The sequence below is a fragment of the Ovis aries genome, chromosome 2 (assembly GCF_016772045.2).
Source record: "Ovis aries strain OAR_USU_Benz2616 breed Rambouillet chromosome 2, ARS-UI_Ramb_v3.0, whole genome shotgun sequence".
In the NCBI taxonomy this organism is placed as follows: Eukaryota; Metazoa; Chordata; class Mammalia; order Artiodactyla; family Bovidae; genus Ovis; species Ovis aries.
Genome location: NC_056055.1, coordinates 122,884,292 through 122,905,404, shown reverse-complemented (window position 1 = coordinate 122,905,404; position 21,113 = coordinate 122,884,292). Strand labels below are relative to the sequence as shown.

Below are 21,113 nucleotides of genomic sequence, written 5' to 3'. Positions count from 1 at the left end.
GGCGCGTGAGCGAGTAGCTTTACGTGCGGTGCGGCGGCAACGGCGGCGCGCGTCTTCCTCCTCTTCCTACCGCGGGGCCAGAGTCCCTGAGGGAGTCCAGCTGCACTTAAGTCTGGCCGGCGCGACCTGTCTCCGCAATGCCCCCCAAGAAACAGGCTCAGGCCGGGGGCAGCAAAAAGGCGGAGCAGAAAAAGAAGGAGAAGATTATCGAAGTGAGTACCTAGTCCCCTCCCCCACTCACGCCGCGAGTTCTCAGGAAAGCAGTCTCCCGGTTCCCCGCTCCCAGACTACTCCTGTTCGCGTCTTCCGGGCCCACGTGCCCCTTGCTTTGGCTCTGTGTGCCCACAGCCCCTTCTCCAGCCTCCTGCTGACGCTCGCTGCCTCTCATCGCTATAGTGACGCCGCGGGCGCCCCCGCTCTCAGCCTTTGCTTCTCCGCCCCACACAGCCGCCTTCACGGACTCCCGTGCGAAATGACCCCCACCCCCACCCCAGTGCCCTCACAGGTTGTGTCCTCTAGTCACCGAAAGTGAAGACGTTTCTAGGCTTGTGTTAAAAAAGAAAAATACGCTCAACTGTCTGGGACCACACTCTTTCTGGAAGGTCGACTTATTACGAGCCTTTGTGTTTCGTGTTTCTTTACCCATCACCTAGGAGTAGTGGTTACTTCTTTCAAGCCAACAGATTACTTCTTCGTGACATTTTTCGATCCACCTCTAAACTGTTTCAGGTCACATGAAGAGAGGAGATTTCTTTCATATCGTATCACACCGTCTTGTACATGACGCTTGTCACATAGGTTCTGGATTAAATTAAATCGAAAGACATTTTAAGGGAGATGAGGTTTCTTGTCACTAGTTGTGTTGTGTTGTATCTGAATTTGTTATATATTTATGTAAATTCATTTAGTTCACTGATTCTATTGCCTTTTAATGGCAGAGCGACGCTACTGACGTTCTTAAATGTTTTATATTTGTAGTCCAACGACTGTATCAGTGAATTTCCTTAAGAGAGTGAACCGTGTTTGAGATAACATAAACGTATCATATGGACTTCTCTGGTGACTCAGTGGTAAAGAACCCGCCTGCCAATGCAGAAGACGCGGATTCAGTCCCTGCCTCGGGAAGATTCCCTGGAGAAGGAAATGGCAACCCACTCCAGTATTCTTGCCTGGGAAATCCCATGGGCAAAGGGCTGGAGGGCTACAGTCCACGGGGTCGCAAGAGTCCGACGTGACTCAGCTACTAAACAAGGTATTCCTTCCCCGAATTCCTGCTAGTAATCACTCTCATAATAAACAGTTCCTCGTGTGCGTTAGAAATAGTTGGAAAAGCCATGACCATTTTCCTACATGAGATATATCTGAATAATTAATGGAGAGCCGTTTCTGGAATAACTAACTTTTCATTAGGAACACGAAAAACATGTTGGGTGTTTTGAAATGAGATATTTATTTGTAAATGATTATTTTAATATTCAGTGTTTATAGCCTTGAAAAATAATAGCAGTGAAAGTCCTCAGGGTTTCATTGTATAAACCTAATCAGAACTTGTGTTTGTCAAAATTTCACAAAATTTTTAGTGTGTTGGTTGGATTTAACTAACATGCTTTTTTAGAATTCTAGTAGCTTTGGCCAGTTCCAGCTCTGAAGCAGAACATATATTCTTACCACCAATTTGTGCTATTTAAGAACTGTCTTGAAGTAGCATAGCTAGCGATTTGAAAACAATCATTGTCACCTTCACATCTGTGTCTGCTGTACCTTTTTGAACAATCTGGACTCTGGACACTTGGTAAATCTCTGGGGATGGTTACCTGATGGCATTTGGTGCTATGTAAACCAAGGGCATTTTAGGGATGGCATTTCACTTGTTGGCTTCCTTTGCTGAGGTTGAATTAAGACATTCAACCATAATGCAAAGTAAAACTCACATATAGACATGGAATTAAATATTACATGACAGTTTAAATATACTTTATGCATTATTGAGTTTTATCTGTGTACAGTCTTTATTTTTAAATAAATATTTAATTTTGTTTTAAGCAGTTGTATTTGAAAATTATAGTATTCCGGTAACCAAAAATAATAGCTATGGATTTATTCATCTTATAACAAGGTTATTTTTAAGGTAAAGAGAAGAGGACTTTAGTTTCATTAATGAAGACTTCACCAAAGAAAAATGGAAAATAGACAGCTGTATTCTTTAGCCAAAAATATTAGAATAGTGGAATTAAGCCTTTCTGCCCACATTTAATATATGATGAGTGATTTTTTTTTTAATAGTAAATTTTTTTTAAATGGTAGTGTGCTGCTTATATTTTTACTACCGCCAGAGAGGAACCACAGTATTGTAAATTGTAGGTTTAAGTTTTATCATTTTTTTGCGAAACTAGATTTGTAGAGAATACTATGTTATTCAGCCTGGTTAGGGAACAGTATATTCCATTTCATCCAGAAAAGCACTTTTTCATTTTTTTATACAATTTGCATAATTTGAATACTGTTAATAGAAAGGCTTTTTATTACCAAAGCCTTTAGAAGTTAAGATGAAGTTATATATATATATATTTTTTTTTAATTCTACACATTTTAAATTTAATTTTTATATACAACTTCTAAAGGTTACTTTCCATTGACAGTTATTACAAAATATTGACTATATTCCCCATGTTGTACTTGAGCTTATCTCACACAATATTTTGTACGTCACACTCCTCCACCCCTATATTGTCCCCCCATAACTGCTAGTCTGCTTTTTTTATAATCTTTTTTTGTTTTGTACTTTTAGAGTCCACATATAAGTGATTTGTCTTTCTCTGTCTTATTTCACTTAGTATAATATTCTTCAGGTCCACCCATGTTGCTACAAATGGCAGCAGTTTATTCTTTTTTATGGCTGAGGTGTGTTCCACAGTATATATACCACATCTTCCTTATCTATTCGTCTGCGATGGACATGTAGGTTGCTTCCACATTTTGACAGTTGTAAACAATGCTGCTATGAACACTGGTTTGCATGTATCTTTTCAAATTAGTGATTTGGTTTGGTTTTTTTCTAGGTGTATACCCAGGAGAGGAATTGCTGAGTCATATAATGTTTTTAGTGACAGTAAAGTATACTTTGCAACAAACTTACAGTGAACATGTGGCAGTTGAAATCTGGTTCATACTGACAATTGATTTTTATTACCATAATTTTTGTGGAAAAGGTATTGTCTATATTTGACATGTGAAAGGTTAATAACATTTCAGAGTCTGGTTAATTTTGGAAAGTTTATAGGCATATGATCAGAAATTTCTAAATTCACCAAAATTGATAGTTAAGTAGAACATATACTTTTAAGCAGCGCTTTTGAAGAGATTTTAAAATAAACGGTTGCGCTACCCACCTGTCCCCTCTTCTAAACCTCTGTTGCTTCCACTGCTGCTGTCTTAGACACGCACTGTAGAACAGCAGCATACATAGGTTTTGAGAACTTTAAGAAGTAAAAAGAGGCATGAGAGGCAGCATAATTTAATGAAAGAAGCACCATCTCGAGGCCAAATAGATCTGGGTTTGAGTCCCATATTTTGCATTAAAATTTCAAACTAGTTTAGACAAGTTACCTGACCTATCTAAACCACAATTTCTCATTAGCAAAATAGAGCTAATTCCTATCATTCCAGAACTGTGGGTTAAATGAGATGACATGTAAAGTACCTGACATATGTTCAATTAATAACAGCTGTTGTTAATTTATTACTATTAAGAACTAGTTAGGGAAATTAATCAGACTGACCTGCACTGTTTATACAGTGCTTACTTTCTGTCACTTAAAATAATTTATAGTGCCTGCATTTTTTTTCTTTCCCTGTTTAAACTCCCCAAAATTTCATGAATTCATTTGCATTTATAAGTATTTGTTTCCCTGGTGGCTCAGACAGTAAAGAATTGGCTTGCAGTGCAGGAGACCTGGGTTTGATCCCTGGGTTGGGAAGATCCCCTGAAGAAGGGAGTGGCTACCCACTCCAGTATTCTGGCCTGAAGAATTCCATGGACAGAGGACCCTGGTTGGCTAACAGTCCCTGGGATCACAAAGAGTCAGATAGGACTGAGTGACTTTCGCTTTCTTTATGCAATGAGTATATCAGAAAGGGTTATGGTTCTGTTAAGCATTCATACAGTTGTTTAAAATGGTATATACTATTTGCTTCCTTTGGCTAAAATTTAATAAATCAGCTTTGGGAAATGGAAGGTTTGTTAATGGAAAGGGGGAGATAATCTGGGTTAGGGCAGGCAAATAAAGGATGTCCAGCTAAGGCCTTGTAGCAGCAAAGAAGTAGTAATTGAGACTTAGAGGGACAGGATCCAGGTGTGTAAAGGATGGAGAAAGAAGTGTTTCTTGTTGCCAGTGAGAAACTTCAGCTAATGACAACTGTTTATTACTTGAAGCTGGATTAACCAGAAACAAAATATCCATTGCATAGATGGACAAAAAAAATATACTAAGAGTGCATGTGGGGATGAAACTGAGGTAGAACAGTGCTGGCCTTTGTTCACACTGGTGAACAAAAGGAGGACTCCAGTTATCTTTGAGCACTCTATTATTGACCTGCCCTCACACCCTCTTCCTTTTTTCAAATATCTGAATTTAAGATGTAGAGGCTGGTCTGTAAAAGAAGTAGGATTACTTAAGGGTAAGAAGAAGAGGGAGAAAGTGTCAGTTTTAAGTCAGGTTTGGAGTTCACTAAATGTTAAGGCTTTTGAAGCCTCTGGGAGCCATCCTTTTAGAATTACTGCCTGATCTCTAAACGCCTTTGTATTTTATTTCCCATGCCTGAAACACACACTGTTCCTTCCTTATCACCTTACCTTTGGAACCTTATTAATCTAATGAGAACCGCTATTTCCCTAGAGTTGAGTGTAACCTCTAGTCTTCCCATCTACTATCCCTCAACCCTTAAATCCAGGTTAATCTTGAGATAAGGGTCTCTCCTGTATTCAAGAAGGGAGAGGGAGGCTTTTAAGTATTCAGATTGCAAAGTGTCCTGTTTTCAAGAGGTACTGTTGGTGTATCAGGTCCACAGTGTAGTATTCAGAAAACTTTGTGTACCAACCGACCCTGTAACTTAACTGGTTTCTCTGGGAAGTAGTTTTTCATGGAAAGAACAAGAACTTTGCTTAGACTCAAGTAACACCTGAACCAGACACAGATCTCAGTGTTTGGTGGAAAGAAAGGAAGAGGAGCAAGGCATCTACAAGTGAGAAATTTTACACAGCTCCTTTAATTTCCGCACTGAAGTAAGTAAGATTAACCTTTTTGCATTCGAAGAAAGAGAAACAGGTTAAATAACTTGCCGAAGGTTATTATTAAGGCAGCAAGTGGCACAGTTAGAATTTTGGTTCCCGAGTCCTTCCTGTTAACCACTGTGCTCCACCTCCTTGTAATAAGTTTTGACTTGCACTGCAGTCCTGAGATGCTAGTAAGTTGTGACCCACTCTACAAATAAGACAACTGGCAAAGAAGGTAATTTGTCCAGTTCTGTTTGGTACTGGAGCTTAGGCACTCTAACTCCAGAGCTTATACTCTTATAATCATTACACTGTACAGCCTGCCCCTTATTAGCAGTGTTACTTCAAAAGAATTAAGTTTCAATGTTCACATTTACAGAATGAGATAATATGATCTTTAAGAGGATTCAATCAAGTTATATATTTGGAAGTTTATATTTAGTGAATGCTAGATGTAAATAAGTGTCCTTTATCTCTGGAAAAAACAATAATTTCCAAGTTCTAATTAGAGACTTTCAAAATACAACTCATTCATTATCTCTTTCGACTGGTTAATTATGTGCTAATGCAGTGTAATTAAACCTGGAAAACTGTTTTTCTTCTGGGATCTGGAGCCTATACCCCTCTACAAGAAATACAAGAAAATACAGAAAGCATGAACTGAACCCCAGACAGGCTCTTCTCTGGCGAGGCATGTGTAGATGGTGTTGTACTTTCCTGCTAGTAATACTTTAATCTGAGGTTTTCGCTCCCTTCATGAGACCTCATTTTTTTGTAACAGGAAAGTACTTTGTGGCATTTCACACCTGGTTGCTGTATGCAGTCGTCATCTCCGTCACTTTACTGTTAACCATTTTTTTCTTCTAACTGGATTGTGTGTTAAACTCTATAAAAACAAAGGAAGCCAACCATATTTTTTTAAAAATACAGAGAATATCAGTTTGTATATGCCACCTACTACCTTTTTTTATATGCATAGGCTGTAGGAAATTCATGTAGAATTTTGTAACATAATGCAGTATTAAAGCATAGGCATTTAAGTAGGGAAACTGAAGTTTTGCTATATGGATGGATATAGATAAGATGAACAAAGAGCTGTTTCCCAATGAGAAATAATCTTTTAGAACTAAAATCCTTTTGAACTCTGTGATCTTGAGAGCATTGAAAGATATGTTTTATTAATTTTTTCCACTTCCAGTTTGTTCGCATATGTATGTAAGTATTCTTTACCTATAATAACTTTCTTCTCACTACCCTGTCCCTTCCCTTAGAAATAATATCTAGGATAAAGGCTTTAAAATAGCCACTTAATTTATTTCAGATTGAATGCCTCTCCAAAGATGTCAGGTGAATTTAAGACCTTTTTGCCTCTTTCTTCCTTTTGGAAACTCACTTATAAACAAGAGTATAAAAGAAATCCAAACTCTGACTTGAAATTAGGAGACATCTATAATTTTGAACCTCAGCATACGAAAACTGATAGTGGATGGATGATGAATTGGTTAACTGATCTTGTAGAACAGAGCAGTTGGGCCTGAGTGCCCACCTAGGAGTGTGCCATCGAGAAGTAAGTGGATTTGCTCTGCAAAATTTTGCAGAAACTCAACCATGGCACGTACTAGGTAATGCAGAAGGCAAGTGATTGAAAATTGAGGAATTAAAGTACAGAAATAGCTGATAGTTTTTATTTATTACCCCTGCAAGAAAGAGGGTGGAGGTTATAAATCAGGAGGCCTCTCTGTTTCTGTAACTAGGCACAAATAATGTGGGAGGCATGGTTAAAATGTGAGCCTGGAAAAAGCCACTAAGGTGTCTATGTAGTAAACTAAGAGACACCTTCTCCTACCTGCTCTCTTTTCCAGTCCTCTAGCCAGGCTTGTTGCAGTCCTGGCTGAAAGATCCTCCTCAAGAGAAAGAGGAAAGACAGGAAAAAAGACGTTCAGATACCAGTGTTTGGTGGTTTCCTGATAGGCTTTTCACCTTGGGGTGAAGCTCACTCAGTCTAGCCTCCTGTGTTACTTTCCTAGGGTTCTCATACAAATTACCACAAATTGGGTGACTTGAAAAAACAGAAATTTATTCTCTCACAGATACGGAGGCTAGAAATCTGAAATCTGGTACAAGCAGGACAGTGCTCCCTCTGAAGACTCCAGGGAAGAATCTCCCCTTGCCTTTTCCTAGTTTCTGGTGGCTTCCAGCTCTTTGGCGTTCCTTGGCCTGGAAGCTGTATTGCTGTAATCTCTCTGCCTCTTTCTGCACATTGCCTTCTCTAAACCTGTTTACCTTTTTCTTCTCTTATAAAGATGCTAGTCATTGGATATGTAATCCAGTGTGTCTTAGTTTATTATAGCTACAAAGACCTTTTTCCAAATAAAGTCACATTCTGAGGTCTGGTTAGACATGAATCTGGGGGGACACTCTTCATCCTACTATAGCGTAAGTAGTCCAAGACTATCATTTAGTGCACATAATGCTCATTCCACAAGTGATAGCTGCTATTGTAATAATAGCTTTCTCAAAGTACTATTTGATAATATTCCAAATTTAAAGTGTTGCTTTTTAGTTAGGAATACTTCAATTTTAATATTTCCATTTTTAGCAACAGCTAGTAATGCATGCATTTTAAATTTGACTTCTTTAATTGTTTAGAGAGGATAGTTCTATTACCCAAGAAACCAATTCAGAACTTAATGTATCTGCTTATGCAGTATTCCCCAAAATGTGTTAGTAGTAAGTTCATAATCCCTCATTTTTTGCTGAGAAAAATGCTTTCTGAGGTAAAGTAAGATTTAGAAGATTTAGGATGCCTGCCTACCCTCTGGGTAAAGGTTTTCAGATATCCTATGCTTAAGGATCAGAAACCCTGTTGAGTAAGCATTCCCCTACTTATTTGAAAGTGAAGTCACTCAGTCATGTCCGACTCTTTGCGACCCCATGAACTGTAGCCTACCAAGCTCCTCCGTCCATGGGATTCTCCAGGCAAGAATACTGGAGTGGGTTGCCATTTCCTTCTCCAGGGGATCTTCCTGACCCAGGGATTGAACCCGGGTTTCCCGCATTGGAGGCAGACACTTTAACCTCTGAGCCACCAGTTGAACTAATTATCCTGCTGTAACAACTCTGCAGATCCTGTAATATTGATATTCTAAAACAATTCAGAAAAAGCATCATAGACTAACAAGTTTAATGATGATAGTTTTACGTATGTATTGAATCCTAATGTATCGTTAATATAAATTGCTAACATTTCAATACTGTTTCTCATTTAGGACAAAACTTTTGGTCTGAAGAATAAGAAAGGAGCAAAGCAACAGAAGTTTATCAAGGCTGTCACTCATCAAGTTAAATTTGGTCAACAGAATCCACGTCAGGTAAGTAACTTAAATTTCTGCATTTTCTTCATATGGATGTAATACAACATTGTTGCAGATAAAAATGTTTGGTGCTATAATTGTGTTTCAAAACAGAATCCTACTCTGTAAACTTACCTGCATCTTGTCTTGGTTACTCAGCAATCAATATCTTCTAGATATTCTTTGAAACCATTTTTATATAGCTCTAATTTATTCTAATGGCTGCATACTGTTCTATGATGTGGATGTACTATATCCATCTTTTTACTCTTTATAAGTAATCACTTTGTTTCCAGCTTTCTGACTTTAAGAACAGTTCTACAAGAAATTCTGTTGTACTGGTGTTTTTACGTGCATTTGTGCTTTTTATTTATGTAGCATAAATTATATGGTGACGCATTTCTAAATAAAGGGAAATGAGCTTCTAATTTTAAGAAGTTTGGCTGATCATTCTTCATAGAGATTGTAATACTTCACATTTTCATTTGTAGTACATGAGTTATATGTACTAAAGCTCTTTTTAATGTTTTCCAATCTGATTAAGTGATACTTCATTTTTCTTTTCCTTATTCCTAGTGAGTTTGAAAATTTTCTTAAGCTTGACTGTTGGAGTCTGTACTTCTTTGACTTTTCTATTCAAATCCTTTGCTTTTTTGGTTTTTTGTCTTTTCATTGGCAACTTGTTAGAGAGATATAGATAATTTGTGATGTTTCTGTTACATTTTGCTGTACAACAGTCCACATTATAGATAGTTTGTGATGTTCCTGTTACATTTTGCTGTGCAACAGTCCACATTATAGATAATTTGTGATGTTCCTGTTACATTTTGCTGTGCAACAGTTTCTAGTTTTTGTGCTGTCAGATGTGTCTAGCTTTTCTCTTAGATGGTTGAAGAGGTCTCCCCTGCCACTAGATTATGTGTTTATCCCAGATTTTTTTTCTGACTATTTACAGTCTATAATTTATCATATAAATTCATTTTGCATGATATTTCCTTTCAAATAAATAGCTAGCATCATTTATCTCACTGAACTGAAACATCCCTATTGACATATATTAAAGTCTCATATATATTCAGATCTATTTCTAGATTCTCTTTTCTTTCCCTAAACGAGTACCACATCGATTTTTATTATAGTAGCCTAGTCACATATTCTGTTAGCTGATAAGGCAAGTCCTTTCCTTTAAGATGTTACTCCTTTTCTGTTTTTCTTGGCTGTTCTTAGGCATTTATTTTTCTAGATGAATTTTGGAATTATTTTTATCAATTGGCAACTCATTCAGAAAACTTTAGACACATTTTCTTCAAATCTCTGTATTCTCATTTCTTTTTTTTTTAATGTAGATCTTTCGCTTTGAGTTTAGGATTTTATAGACACAGACATTTATTTTTAAAAGTATTTTTTTCACCACCATATCTCCTTTTCCTTAATTTGGAAACACTTTTTTGTTCCATCTGAAAATACCAGAATATGTATTCATAAGATGGTTAACTTCTCTCACTGATTCTGTCTACAGATTAGTACTTCCAGCACTTCTCTTTCTCTTATACACGGTTTGACTCAAGAGCCAAAAGCTTGATCTTCTACATTGCTGACTTAGTAGCCTGGTCTCATAAAAATGTATGCTCAGGCTTTGGAGTATGCATCCCTCTATCTTATTTTTTTTTAATGATCTTAAATTTGTCTGACTCTTTGCGACCCCATGGACTGTAGCCCACCAGGCTCCTCTGTCCATGGGATTCTCCAGGCAAGAATACTGGAGTGGGTTGCCATTTCCTTTTCCAGGTATTTAATGACACTGGTCTTCAATTTGTAGTACAGTGAAAGGTCAATTACCCTTGTAGGGTTTCTGTGATAGTTAAATGAGAAGATAATGTAAATCTTCTGGCATAATGTAAGGATTCATTTCAAACATGTTTCCTCTTCCTGTTTTTTTCTTCCAGTGGGAAGTATATTGACTGGTAATTTAAAGTGTCATCAACCTAAGAAAGCCATAAAATGTCTTGTGGACTTGAGAGTACTTTCAGTAATACATTTTTGATAATCTCTTGGGTAACTGGCCTTTTATCTGTGAACCTGACGTATCTTAACCACCACACTTAACACTGGAAATGAGCAGCAGTCTTACTGTTAGAGCCAGGCAAAGATCCTTCCCCCCACCTCCACCCCTACCAAGCCCTGTGCTGCAGAGGAGGACCCTACTTTATGTCTCTTCTAGACATGTTTCTCCCCACACCAGCTCAGGGCCTCAAAGTCCCTTACCCCAAGTCCATCTTAGGATATACTTTACTGCCTGTGTGGCTGACGTAGTCACAGAGAGGGTATGTGCTGGGAGTATGGGCAGAGTCTGGATCTAAACCACGTCCTCCTCTGCTGCTTCTGTCTCCCCGCACACATGTGGTGGGATGAAACTCAGGGTAGAAAGAGGAGCAGCCAGGGATTGATTCTTGCTTTACTGCCGTGCTCCATGTGGAACTCCATGAAACCTGAGTGTTTTAAATTTGAACCTTCTCTTCCATGTCACAAGGTGTGTTTGTCAAGTAGGGGTACACAAACCATACTTTATTTAACAATAGTTTGATTTCTAACATAAATACTTGCAAAAATGGTTCTGGTCCCCACAAACGTCTGATACAAAGAATACTTTTATTAAAAATAAAGTGACTTAAATTTTTATTTTTAGAAAACTTTTTCTCATTGTTCTGTTTTAACACATCTGACCACATCATCAAAGCCAGGATTTAGAATGTCTTTAACCCTATTATAATACTCGGCCAGTTCTTTCCTAAAATTTCCTTTCCCTTTAATACTTTTTTGTCCTGAATTTCTACTTATTTCTTTGATGTTTCTTTATTCGTTTAACAGACTTTTTAGGTTCTTTTGGCTTGTTTAATATTGATATTATTCAGGGTACTGTTCTCTGCTCTTATACTTTTTTATGGTGCCCGGGCATAGTCTCATACACACCCAAAGTTTATTATCCGTAAGCAGCTATTTCTAAAATCTTTATCTCAAAGCACACTTCTGTCCAGGAATCAAGATCTATGTCCAGTGCCGTCCTAAATAATTCCACCTTTCTGCCCTGTCAGCATCTCATACCAAGTATGTCTAAAACTGAGCTCATCTCCACCTCCTGCCATGAAACCTGTTCCTCCTGTATTCCCAGTCTTGTTAAGCATCACTAACCATACAAATGATAATCCTAGACTCCTCCCTTTTCCTGATACTTCATGTCCAGTCAGTCACTTAGTCCTAACAGTTTTACCTCCTTAACAGCTTTCTTCCACCTTTTCTCCATCCTTGATACTAGTGCCTGTTTTAAGCGCCTCTGCTTTCTTGGCTACAGCAATTGCATTAGCCTCCTAATTTTCCTTGCCTTCATTCATGGACTCCTTTCAGTCCACTCTTCAAAAAGTTGTTATTATGATCTATATGAAATGCAGTCTGATTGTGTCACTGGCTTACTTTAAACTCTTGAATCTCACCCTGTCCACCTGTTGATACAGTCAACATTTTTCATTGATGTCTATCATACCTGATTCATCTTTGCCTTGGTTGGAGCTTCTGTTTCTGCATTTCTTGCTTATTGAAAGAATTTATCCATAAGGTATTAGCTCAGTCTAATTTTCTTAGACGTATAAGCACTCTTTGTTTCCAGAGCACCATGTATTATATTATAGTTGCTGACATGTCTGTCTTCCCACTAGATTCTGAGCTTCTTTAAATAAGCATCTTTGTCTTTTCATCTTTGTATTCCCTGTCATCTAACATAGGACCTGACATATAAATGTTTGGATGAAACCTCTAGTCATATTAGGTATGTAAATTGTGTGCCTGGAGCTACGTTTTATGTCATGTTTGTTTTGTTTTGTTTGGTCTCCCACGTTGACCTAGCCCAGTGTTTTTCCCAAGGGTACTTACAGGTATTTGGGTTGGTGCAATTCTTTATTTGTGTGGGACTGTGCATTTTAGGATGTTTATATCTCTGATCTTCAAAATGCACCTACTTATTTCTGGGGAGTAGGTTGTTGTCACAAGAAGAAATTCCCAGGTGAGAACCATTTGCTAAAAATGCTGGCATGTAGCATATGCTTAATAAATGCTATTGCTGTAAGCTTTTAAATACGCTCTTAACTCGGCATGGTACCATGTATAGGTTTTTTTATAAGAGTCAATTGCTCTACAGGATTTAGCAATTTCATTTACTAGTTTGACACACCATTTAATGTATGCTGGAAGGCCATTATAACATTGATATTAAGAAGTAAGAACTATATACATGTAAAATGTGATTGTCTTTGTTATGTCAGTGATACAGATATTACTGTGTAGTGAAAACAGTTTTATTATATTACATCAAATTTATATATCATACCTGGTAATATTATAGGTAGCACAAAGTGAAGCTGAAAAGAAGTTGAAGAAAGATGACAAGAAGAAAGAATTGCAAGAGCTAAATGAGTTGTTCAAACCTGTAGTTGCTGCTCAAAAAATAAGTAAAGGTAAACTTTACATTTCAAAAGTGTTTTTACCAATGTAATTCATATTTGAAAACTCTTAGATGTTTTCGGCAGTTGTATATGCTGTGAAAGTAATACTCTGTCAAAATTATCTATGCTGATTCTTATTATTCCTTTTACATATGTGTATGGCTGTGTCATACAACTGTTAAATCCAGCCGTTAGCCCCCCACCCCGCATAAGGGCAAACTTTTAAGGATTTTGGCATTCTACTAGTTGATTTACAATCTCTGATCTTTGGTAGTATACAAAACAAACCTGTGGTTATAAAAACTGCAAATCCCAAACTCTTGGCACTGCAAGTACATTTATATTTATATTTCTCTTTTGCCTCTTACCTCATTGACTCCCAACTAGACAAGTAACTATAGAATAACATATGTGCTTACTTAGTTTCCTACCCCCTTGCTCTCTTTTTTGGGAAGAATAAAGGAATCAAATACAGATATAATATGCTATAGAAAGAACCTCAAAGAAATGTCTTAATATTCACCTATGTGTGTGGTAGTTCCTTTCACACCAGTGAACAGAAAATAACAAATTAACCAAAAGTAATTATATCTTAGAAAGAAGCTGTACTTTGTTATCTGGCAGTTTTTAATGTAAATACCATGTGCTGTTTGACTTAGGTGCAGATCCCAAATCCGTAGTGTGTGCATTTTTCAAGCAAGGACAGTGTACTAAAGGAGATAAGTGTAAGTTCTCTCATGACTTGACTCTAGAGAGAAAATGTGAAAAGCGAAGCGTTTACATTGATGCAAGAGATGAAGAACTTGAAAAAGGTATTTTTTTTTAAGATATATTCTTAAAGTAAATTTATTTTGATTTGTTGTTACTAACATATTTAGTAGCTTGAAGACCATTTCAGTCTTAGTAGGACTATTTGTCCTGAAGAATAGTTTGTTGCTTTTGTAAAATCTGAATTTATCATATTATGGCCTTTGATTAAGTAAACGAAGACACTTAAAAACCAGCGGCTTGTTTTGTGTTTGTCTTTCACACTTTGTTCTAGTACTACCTTCTCATTTGCCTGAATTACTTAGATTTGGTGAAAATCTCACAACAGTGTTTATTCTTACCTTTGGTATTTTAAAGGAAATGTGTTAGGTCATTAGTTTTATAATACGGCTTTCTTGTGTAAGGATATATGCAATGTATTTTGGGGACAGTAAACAAAATTAACAGTATTTAGTCTCCACATCTCTCTCTATTTAGATACTATGGATAATTGGGATGAGAAAAAGCTGGAAGAAGTTGTGAACAAGAAGCACGGTGAGGCGGAAAAGAAAAAACCAAAAACTCAAATAGTATGTCCTTTTCTTGAATTGAGTTGCTTTGGTATTTATCATTAGGGAGAGTTATGTGGCAAGATATTTCTGCTATTTTCTACTAGGTTATTATTTAAGTAACTGAATCTTTTCATAAAGATAAGGTGATCAGGCTTTGTGTTTGGAATATACAAGTGTCAGTTATACATAATTCTTGGTCAAAAGTTACTTGAAAATCATGTGACTAAAGTTCTTCAAATGCTATTTTCTGAAATGGTTTTACTTGCTTAAACATGGATGAGTACACGTTTTCATATAAGAATTCTTAACTTTTCATACAAAACAAATCGAGGGAGAACTGTTAAACTACCCTAATTCATAACTTACTCTGTTTTAATGGTAGAGAGACATTTACTTATAAAGGTAAAAATATTATTACATATGAATTGCAGAATGAGTTTTTGGTACATAATGGTTTTAGTATTATTCCAGGAAATATACTTTTACAAATCAGAGCCTTATTTCTCAGATGCTGCATTCATGTCCACGTACTCATTCTGTAGTATATTTACAAGTGAAAAACCTTGCTGTGTTAGAAAAATTCAGAATATTGTTTTTACTTATCTCTTGTAGCCTTTTAGGAAAAGAATATTGCTTATTAGTTAATTTTTCCTTCTTATTTGTGACTGTAATTTCAGATAATTGAAATATGTATCTTTACTGCATGTGGTTAGTTTTTAGAAAAGATCAAACCAAAACAAAGTTACTGGTTTTATTTTCTTGTAACCATTTTTAATTTCTCATATTTAAAAACCAGTCTTTGGATCCCATTTACAAAGACTAAATGGCAGCAAATCCTTTTGTATAATTCAGTTTAGAGCATTGTCAAAAATAAGTATTTTATACAAATCCTCTCTAAAGGAAAGTTACCATTGTATTAAGTATTTTAAGATTAATGTATATTTACATTTCTGTATACAAGGTATTCTGTACCTGAGTGGTTAGCTTAAAAAAGATGTGAATTGAATGTGCCTGTTCCATATATACCTAAGCATTTACCTTGGAAACGGACCACCCTGAGCCACTACTTGTGTATTAATAATACTGTCTCTCTAGGTGTGCAAGCATTTCCTTGAAGCTATTGAAAACAACAAATACGGCTGGTTTTGGGTATGTCCTGGAGGGGGTGATATTTGCATGTATCGTCATGCACTTCCTCCTGGATTTGTCTTGAAAAAAGATAAAAAGAAAGAAGAGAAAGAAGATGAAATTTCATTAGAAGATCTAATTGAAAGAGAGGTAACTGGTATCTTTTTCCTACCATAAAACTCTATAGCAATACTGTGAAATTCTAATATTTACCACTTGGGGGCAACAATAGCATGTTGTTATGAAAGGGAAAAAATAATACAAATTTTTCTCAAAGCTTCCTTACTTTTTATTTGATTATTCTCACATGTCAAAAATGTAAACCTAGCCATAATCATGATATTTTAGGATTGTGCAACAGTTTTTTTAAGTGCTAGCCACTGGCTTATCAAATAAATTGTTTTCATAAGATTCATATACTGGTACATCAATTCATGAAAATGCTTAGTGTTCAGATTGAAGTTTTAGATGTTTTCCTTGATGTCTTTATTTTTTCACCATTTTACCTAGTTATTTATTGGTTATTTTAACATGTGAAAGGAGACAACTGCACTACAGCTTTTCAAGTATGTTTCACCACTCTTGGACTCAAGGACTCGATAACTTTAGGGGGAGAAAATTAACTTTTTTATCTTTGCAGCGTTCTGCCCTAGGTCCAAATGTTACCAAAATCACTCTAGAATCTTTTCTTGCATGGAAGAAAAGAAAAAGACAAGAAAAGATTGATAAACTTGAGCAAGATATAGAAAGAAGGAAAGCAGACTTCAAAGCTGGGAAAGCATTAGTGGTATGTCCCAAAATCCTAAATAGGTTTTCTATTCTCTCTTTCATTTTATAATTTCTGTATTATGGAAGATTTTATCTCTATTTAATTATGTGTATGTCTAAAGTCAATGACCAGCAGAGATTTCCCTGGCAGTCCAGCAGTGAAGACTCCACACTTCTACTGCCGGGGGCATGGGTTCAATCCCTGATGGAGGAACTAAAATCCCACGTGCTTTGTGGGACCGCCAAAAAAATAAAGGCTTTTTAAAAATAAAACCAGTGACTAAGAAGTGTTTGAAGTTTGTCCTGAGTTGATATATGTGTGTATTTGAATAGATCAGTGGTCGTGAGGTGTTTGAATTTCGTCCTGAACTGGTTGATGATGATGATGAGGAAGCAGATGATACCCGTTACACCCAGGGAACAGGTGGTGATGAGGTAAGAACGATGCTTTGGCGCTTCATCTTCTCATGTTGATTGAGAGAAGCAATAGAGAGTGACAACAGAGCAGTATAGTTAAGAGTACTAACTTGGAGGCCTTGGTTCGAATCCCTACTCTGCCCTGGGAAATTAGCTACACCCTAGGCCTCCATTCTCATCCATAATACTGCCATAATGATAATCCCTTCGGTCACAAAGTGCTTCTGAGAATTAAGTGAGTTAGTGAGTTCATATTTGTTTATACTTTATACAGCTTGGGACAGTGCCCAATATAGTGTTAAATGCTTGAGTGTATTAGCTGTGAAATGTTTTACTCTCCCTCTCAAAAAAAGGTTTTTGTTTAATACTTTATAGTAAAAAAAATCATGAGACAGAGACACTAAAAAGTACAGAGAAGGGAGCAGAAGACAGCAGCAGAATTATTGGTGATAGATAAACTTAATATTATTAATATTAATATTTTAACTATTAACTATATTGTTTAATAAAATAGCAAATAGCTTTTGATTTTTCATATGATTATCATAAAATTCTGACTTCTGCCTTTGAGTTAAAAGATTAAAATATATTGTGTATGTAAAACTATGATGTCAGGAAGAAGCATCAAGTATGATATTTCTATCCCTTTCTCAAAAAGTGTATAAAAGAAGTAAATTTTGGCAGTAGTCATTTGTTTTCATTAGGCACTATTTAATTTTCTGTCATTAAGATAAATGTCAGAGGTAAAGGGCAAGTAATTTATGAAAACTATTTTTATTAGTAACACTCCTTTTCTATGTGTTTTTAAAGGTTGATGATTCAGTGAGTGTAAATGACATAGATTTAAGCCTGTACATCCCAAGAGATGTAGATGAGACAGGTATTACTGTAGCCAGTCTTGAAAGATTCAGCACATATACTTCAGAAAAGGATGGTAAGTATGCTAATTTTCGTGTAATTCTACAAACTAAGAAACTGTCTAAAGGAGGTTAGACCAGTCTTGGCAAACTTAGATGGCTCAGGTACCAGACCAGTAACATAAATATATGATTTGGCTGAATATAAAGCTAGTAAATAGTGGAGGCTGTGGAAATGGGTGGCTGGTTGGATATTGAAGCCGTTAACTGAAACTTGAAGGGAATGAAAATGAGTTTGGACATTTAGCTAATGAGTTCAGTTTGGGAGCACACGAATATGAGATATTTGGGTTATCAAAAGTGGCGTTGTCTAGGATACTGTATAGACATTCCCAGGAGGAAAAGGTTTGAAAGTCATCTGCATTCATAGCTAACAGTGAATGATTTCACCCAGACACAATACATAGGATGAGAATGTTCTAGAACAGACTGCTGAAAACATTAATGTTTTAGAGTAGTAGAAAGGAAAAAGCTTGGGAAAGTTACTGAGAAGAACAGAATTTCAGGAAGATTAAGTCGGATGAGAATTAGAAATAATTATGACTAGGGAAAGAATTGTAAGAATAGAGTACACAGTTTTCATTGGGACTACAGTGGTGTGAGGAATGAGGAGAAAAAGTGAATATAAATCACTCACTTTTAAGAACTTTTAGAGGGAGACATGGTCATGAGGGAAGGGTCTTTTAGAATATAGGAAATCTAAATATTATCTGTTGGCCAGAGAAAAAGGATCTGAAAAAGACAGAAAAATTGAAGATGAAACAATAGATATAGAATCAAAATTTGGAACTGTAAGTAGTTAACTTCAATTAAGAACAAGAATGGAAGGGAGGCTGACTTACGTATATTTGGAAATAAAAGATTGCTAATACAATTTATATCTAATTGTGTCTTGAGTGAGAATTAAAAGTTTGGCACAGTTGCTGTGAAAGAAAAGGGTAGACAAAAGTTGAGAGGGGGAAAAAAAAGCTAAACCTTATTTTTACACTGAAGGAATAAGTAATAACTGGAAAAACTGGCCTGCCCTCCTGAGATTTGAGAATGCTGTCAGACTGTTATCTTAATGCCAATTGCAAACTAATTTGCTCCTTTTAGAAGTAGGGCTTTGGTGGTGATAGGCACAATTGCAAGTACCTCAGAGGTTTTAATTCCTAAGAATTTGTCATCAGAGATGTATGAAATAACTTTAAGCTATTGAAAATTCTCTTCTGTTCATTATTGGTGTCATTGAACAAGAAAGGGAAGCATTTTTGTTTTGTCAGTCATAAGAAGTAGCTGCACAGCCCCAGGGTTTTTTTTCCCACAATTTGATGACAAATGTTCCTGTATTTATACCACTACAACTCGTGTGACTTTACTATTTGTAAAACCAAAAACTCAGTAGCTGCTTGGATCATGAACATTTTCTAGATCACATGATCATTTATCAAAATACATGGAAGTTGACTTCGAAAACCTAATTGTTGGGTCATGCAGAGTTGTATAAGATAACTCTTGCCCTCAGGTATATGAACCATTGAACAATCAGCTGTCTTCAGTGAAAGACATATTTTATAGTAGGTTTAGAAAAATGATACAGATAAGCTCAGAAAAAGAAAAATCAGTTCTTATTAGAGTAATCTTAAGGAAAGCTTTCATGGAAAAAGGAAAAGAAGTATATCAGTCTGTAACTATTCCTGATGGACTAGTGTTTTCTTTTTCTAGGCCTTATTGATTTTAATTTTTATTTTTAGAAAACAAATTAAGTGAAGCTTCCGGAGGTAGGGCTGAAAATGGTGAGAGAAGTGATTTAGAAGAGGACAATGAAGGGGAAGGACAGGAAAATGGAGCCATCGATGCTGTTCCTGTTGATGAAAATCTGTTTACTGGGGAAGATTTGGATGAACTAGAAGAAGAATTAAACACACTTGATTTAGCAGAATGACACCAAACAAGTCAATGAAAAAATTGAGCCAACTCAGCAAGAGTTGAAATTGACTATATTAATTTTTTCCACCTAAAACTCTTCAACAGGATGTTTGTTTCCCATGCTGATTCTGGAGAGCTTAGTTCCTCCAAAAAAGGAATATTCTCCCTACGTCTTGTTTTCTGACTTTGGCTACATCTCATAGTAAGTTCAGAGTAGTTCATGATAAATTAAAGATAAATGGTCATTGCAGGAAATGATTGATTGTAATTGTCCACTCAAATAGGAAGTGTAAACTACTTTTCCAGCTTTTGATTTTCATTGGGCATGTGTTGTTACAAGGACAACATAAATTTAAATTACCCTTCATTTAATGCAGTTTTTAATGAGTGATTCTATTTCCTTTGTATTTATATGTTTAAAAGACTGCCTAAGATATGAGCCTATACTTCATCAAGGAAACTGCATATGCAGATTCAGTATTGTATATCTTTGGACAATTAGATGAACATTTAAAATGAAACTTCATTAATCTGACAGGATCAACTGCAATGCCCTGTGTTAAACTGTTTGAAACTACTCCCTTTTCTTTTTTGCCAATAAAGTTGTAAATAAAAACAGTGATACAATAAATTCCAAATACAGACCTTTTTTTTTAATGTTTTTCTGTGAAAGTCTTCTGACTATTTCTAGCTTGAGAATTTTTACTAAATATCTATTAGAATTAACTATCACAAAAGACACACTTAAAGGATTTTCTTAATACCGATTACAGGACTGAGTGCTGATAGCACTACTGTGAGTTTAGTGACACAAATACTTAGCCTCAAAAAGAGACTATGGATGGTGTTATATGAAAGGGTAATTACTGAACTGATAGATCATCAACCTGATTAAGTATCATCTGCATGCATGTGTGCTAGCAGTGCAGGTAAAGCAGTTGTACCAAATACCGCGTAAGCACCATTGTGGAGATCCATTGTGTTATGATCGTGTATGATGAAGTTTGATAACCTTGTTTAAAAGAGTATTAAAAAATCCACGAAAAAAGTGGGCTGGGGGCCTTTGACACTGATAAATTTTCAAATGCGAATACAGTGCTGCTTTTGTCATTTGCTAACCTAATGTATTTTAAGGCAGTTAAGATAATGTAAAAGGTCAGGTCACCTAGGCCCTAATTATATGATTTTTAAATCTCTGAACCTTAGTTTCTTTGTCTGCATAAAGAAGTTAAAGTGTTTCTGAATTGTGAAAGCTAAGGAAACATGATTGTAAATCTTAATCAGCGATAACATCACAGTTGATAGAGAAATTGAGTTCTTGACAGTTCAGTATTATTAAGGTTTAGACTATCAGGAGCCAAGTCTCCCATCTGCAGTGGGAGTATACTTTCATACTTTCTATGAAAGATTTATTTCATTCTTTTTATTAAAAAGCTCTAAATACTTTAATAATGAAATGTTTCAATTTGAGGTATTATTTATTTACAGCAAGCATTTGATTTTGAAAACCAGTTTTAATCAGTAAGTTAAAAGGAAAA

General features: G+C 36.0%; 1 protein-coding gene across 1 annotated transcript; it reads left to right on the top strand.

The window, feature by feature from the left end:
- The first annotated feature begins 11 nt into the window (after positions 1 to 11).
- On the top strand, positions 12 to 20,219 carry ZC3H15 (zinc finger CCCH-type containing 15). The gene is made up of 10 exons (XM_004004520.5): positions 12 to 212; positions 8,542 to 8,643; positions 13,019 to 13,130; positions 13,778 to 13,930; positions 14,364 to 14,455; positions 15,533 to 15,715; positions 16,206 to 16,352; positions 16,667 to 16,768; positions 17,561 to 17,684; positions 19,401 to 20,219. Exons 1-10 carry the CDS (start codon positions 138 to 140, stop codon positions 19,589 to 19,591), a joined length of 1,281 nt encoding a protein of 426 aa, XP_004004569.1. The 5' UTR covers positions 12 to 137; the 3' UTR covers positions 19,592 to 20,219.
- Positions 20,220 to 21,113: the final 894 nt, after the last annotated feature.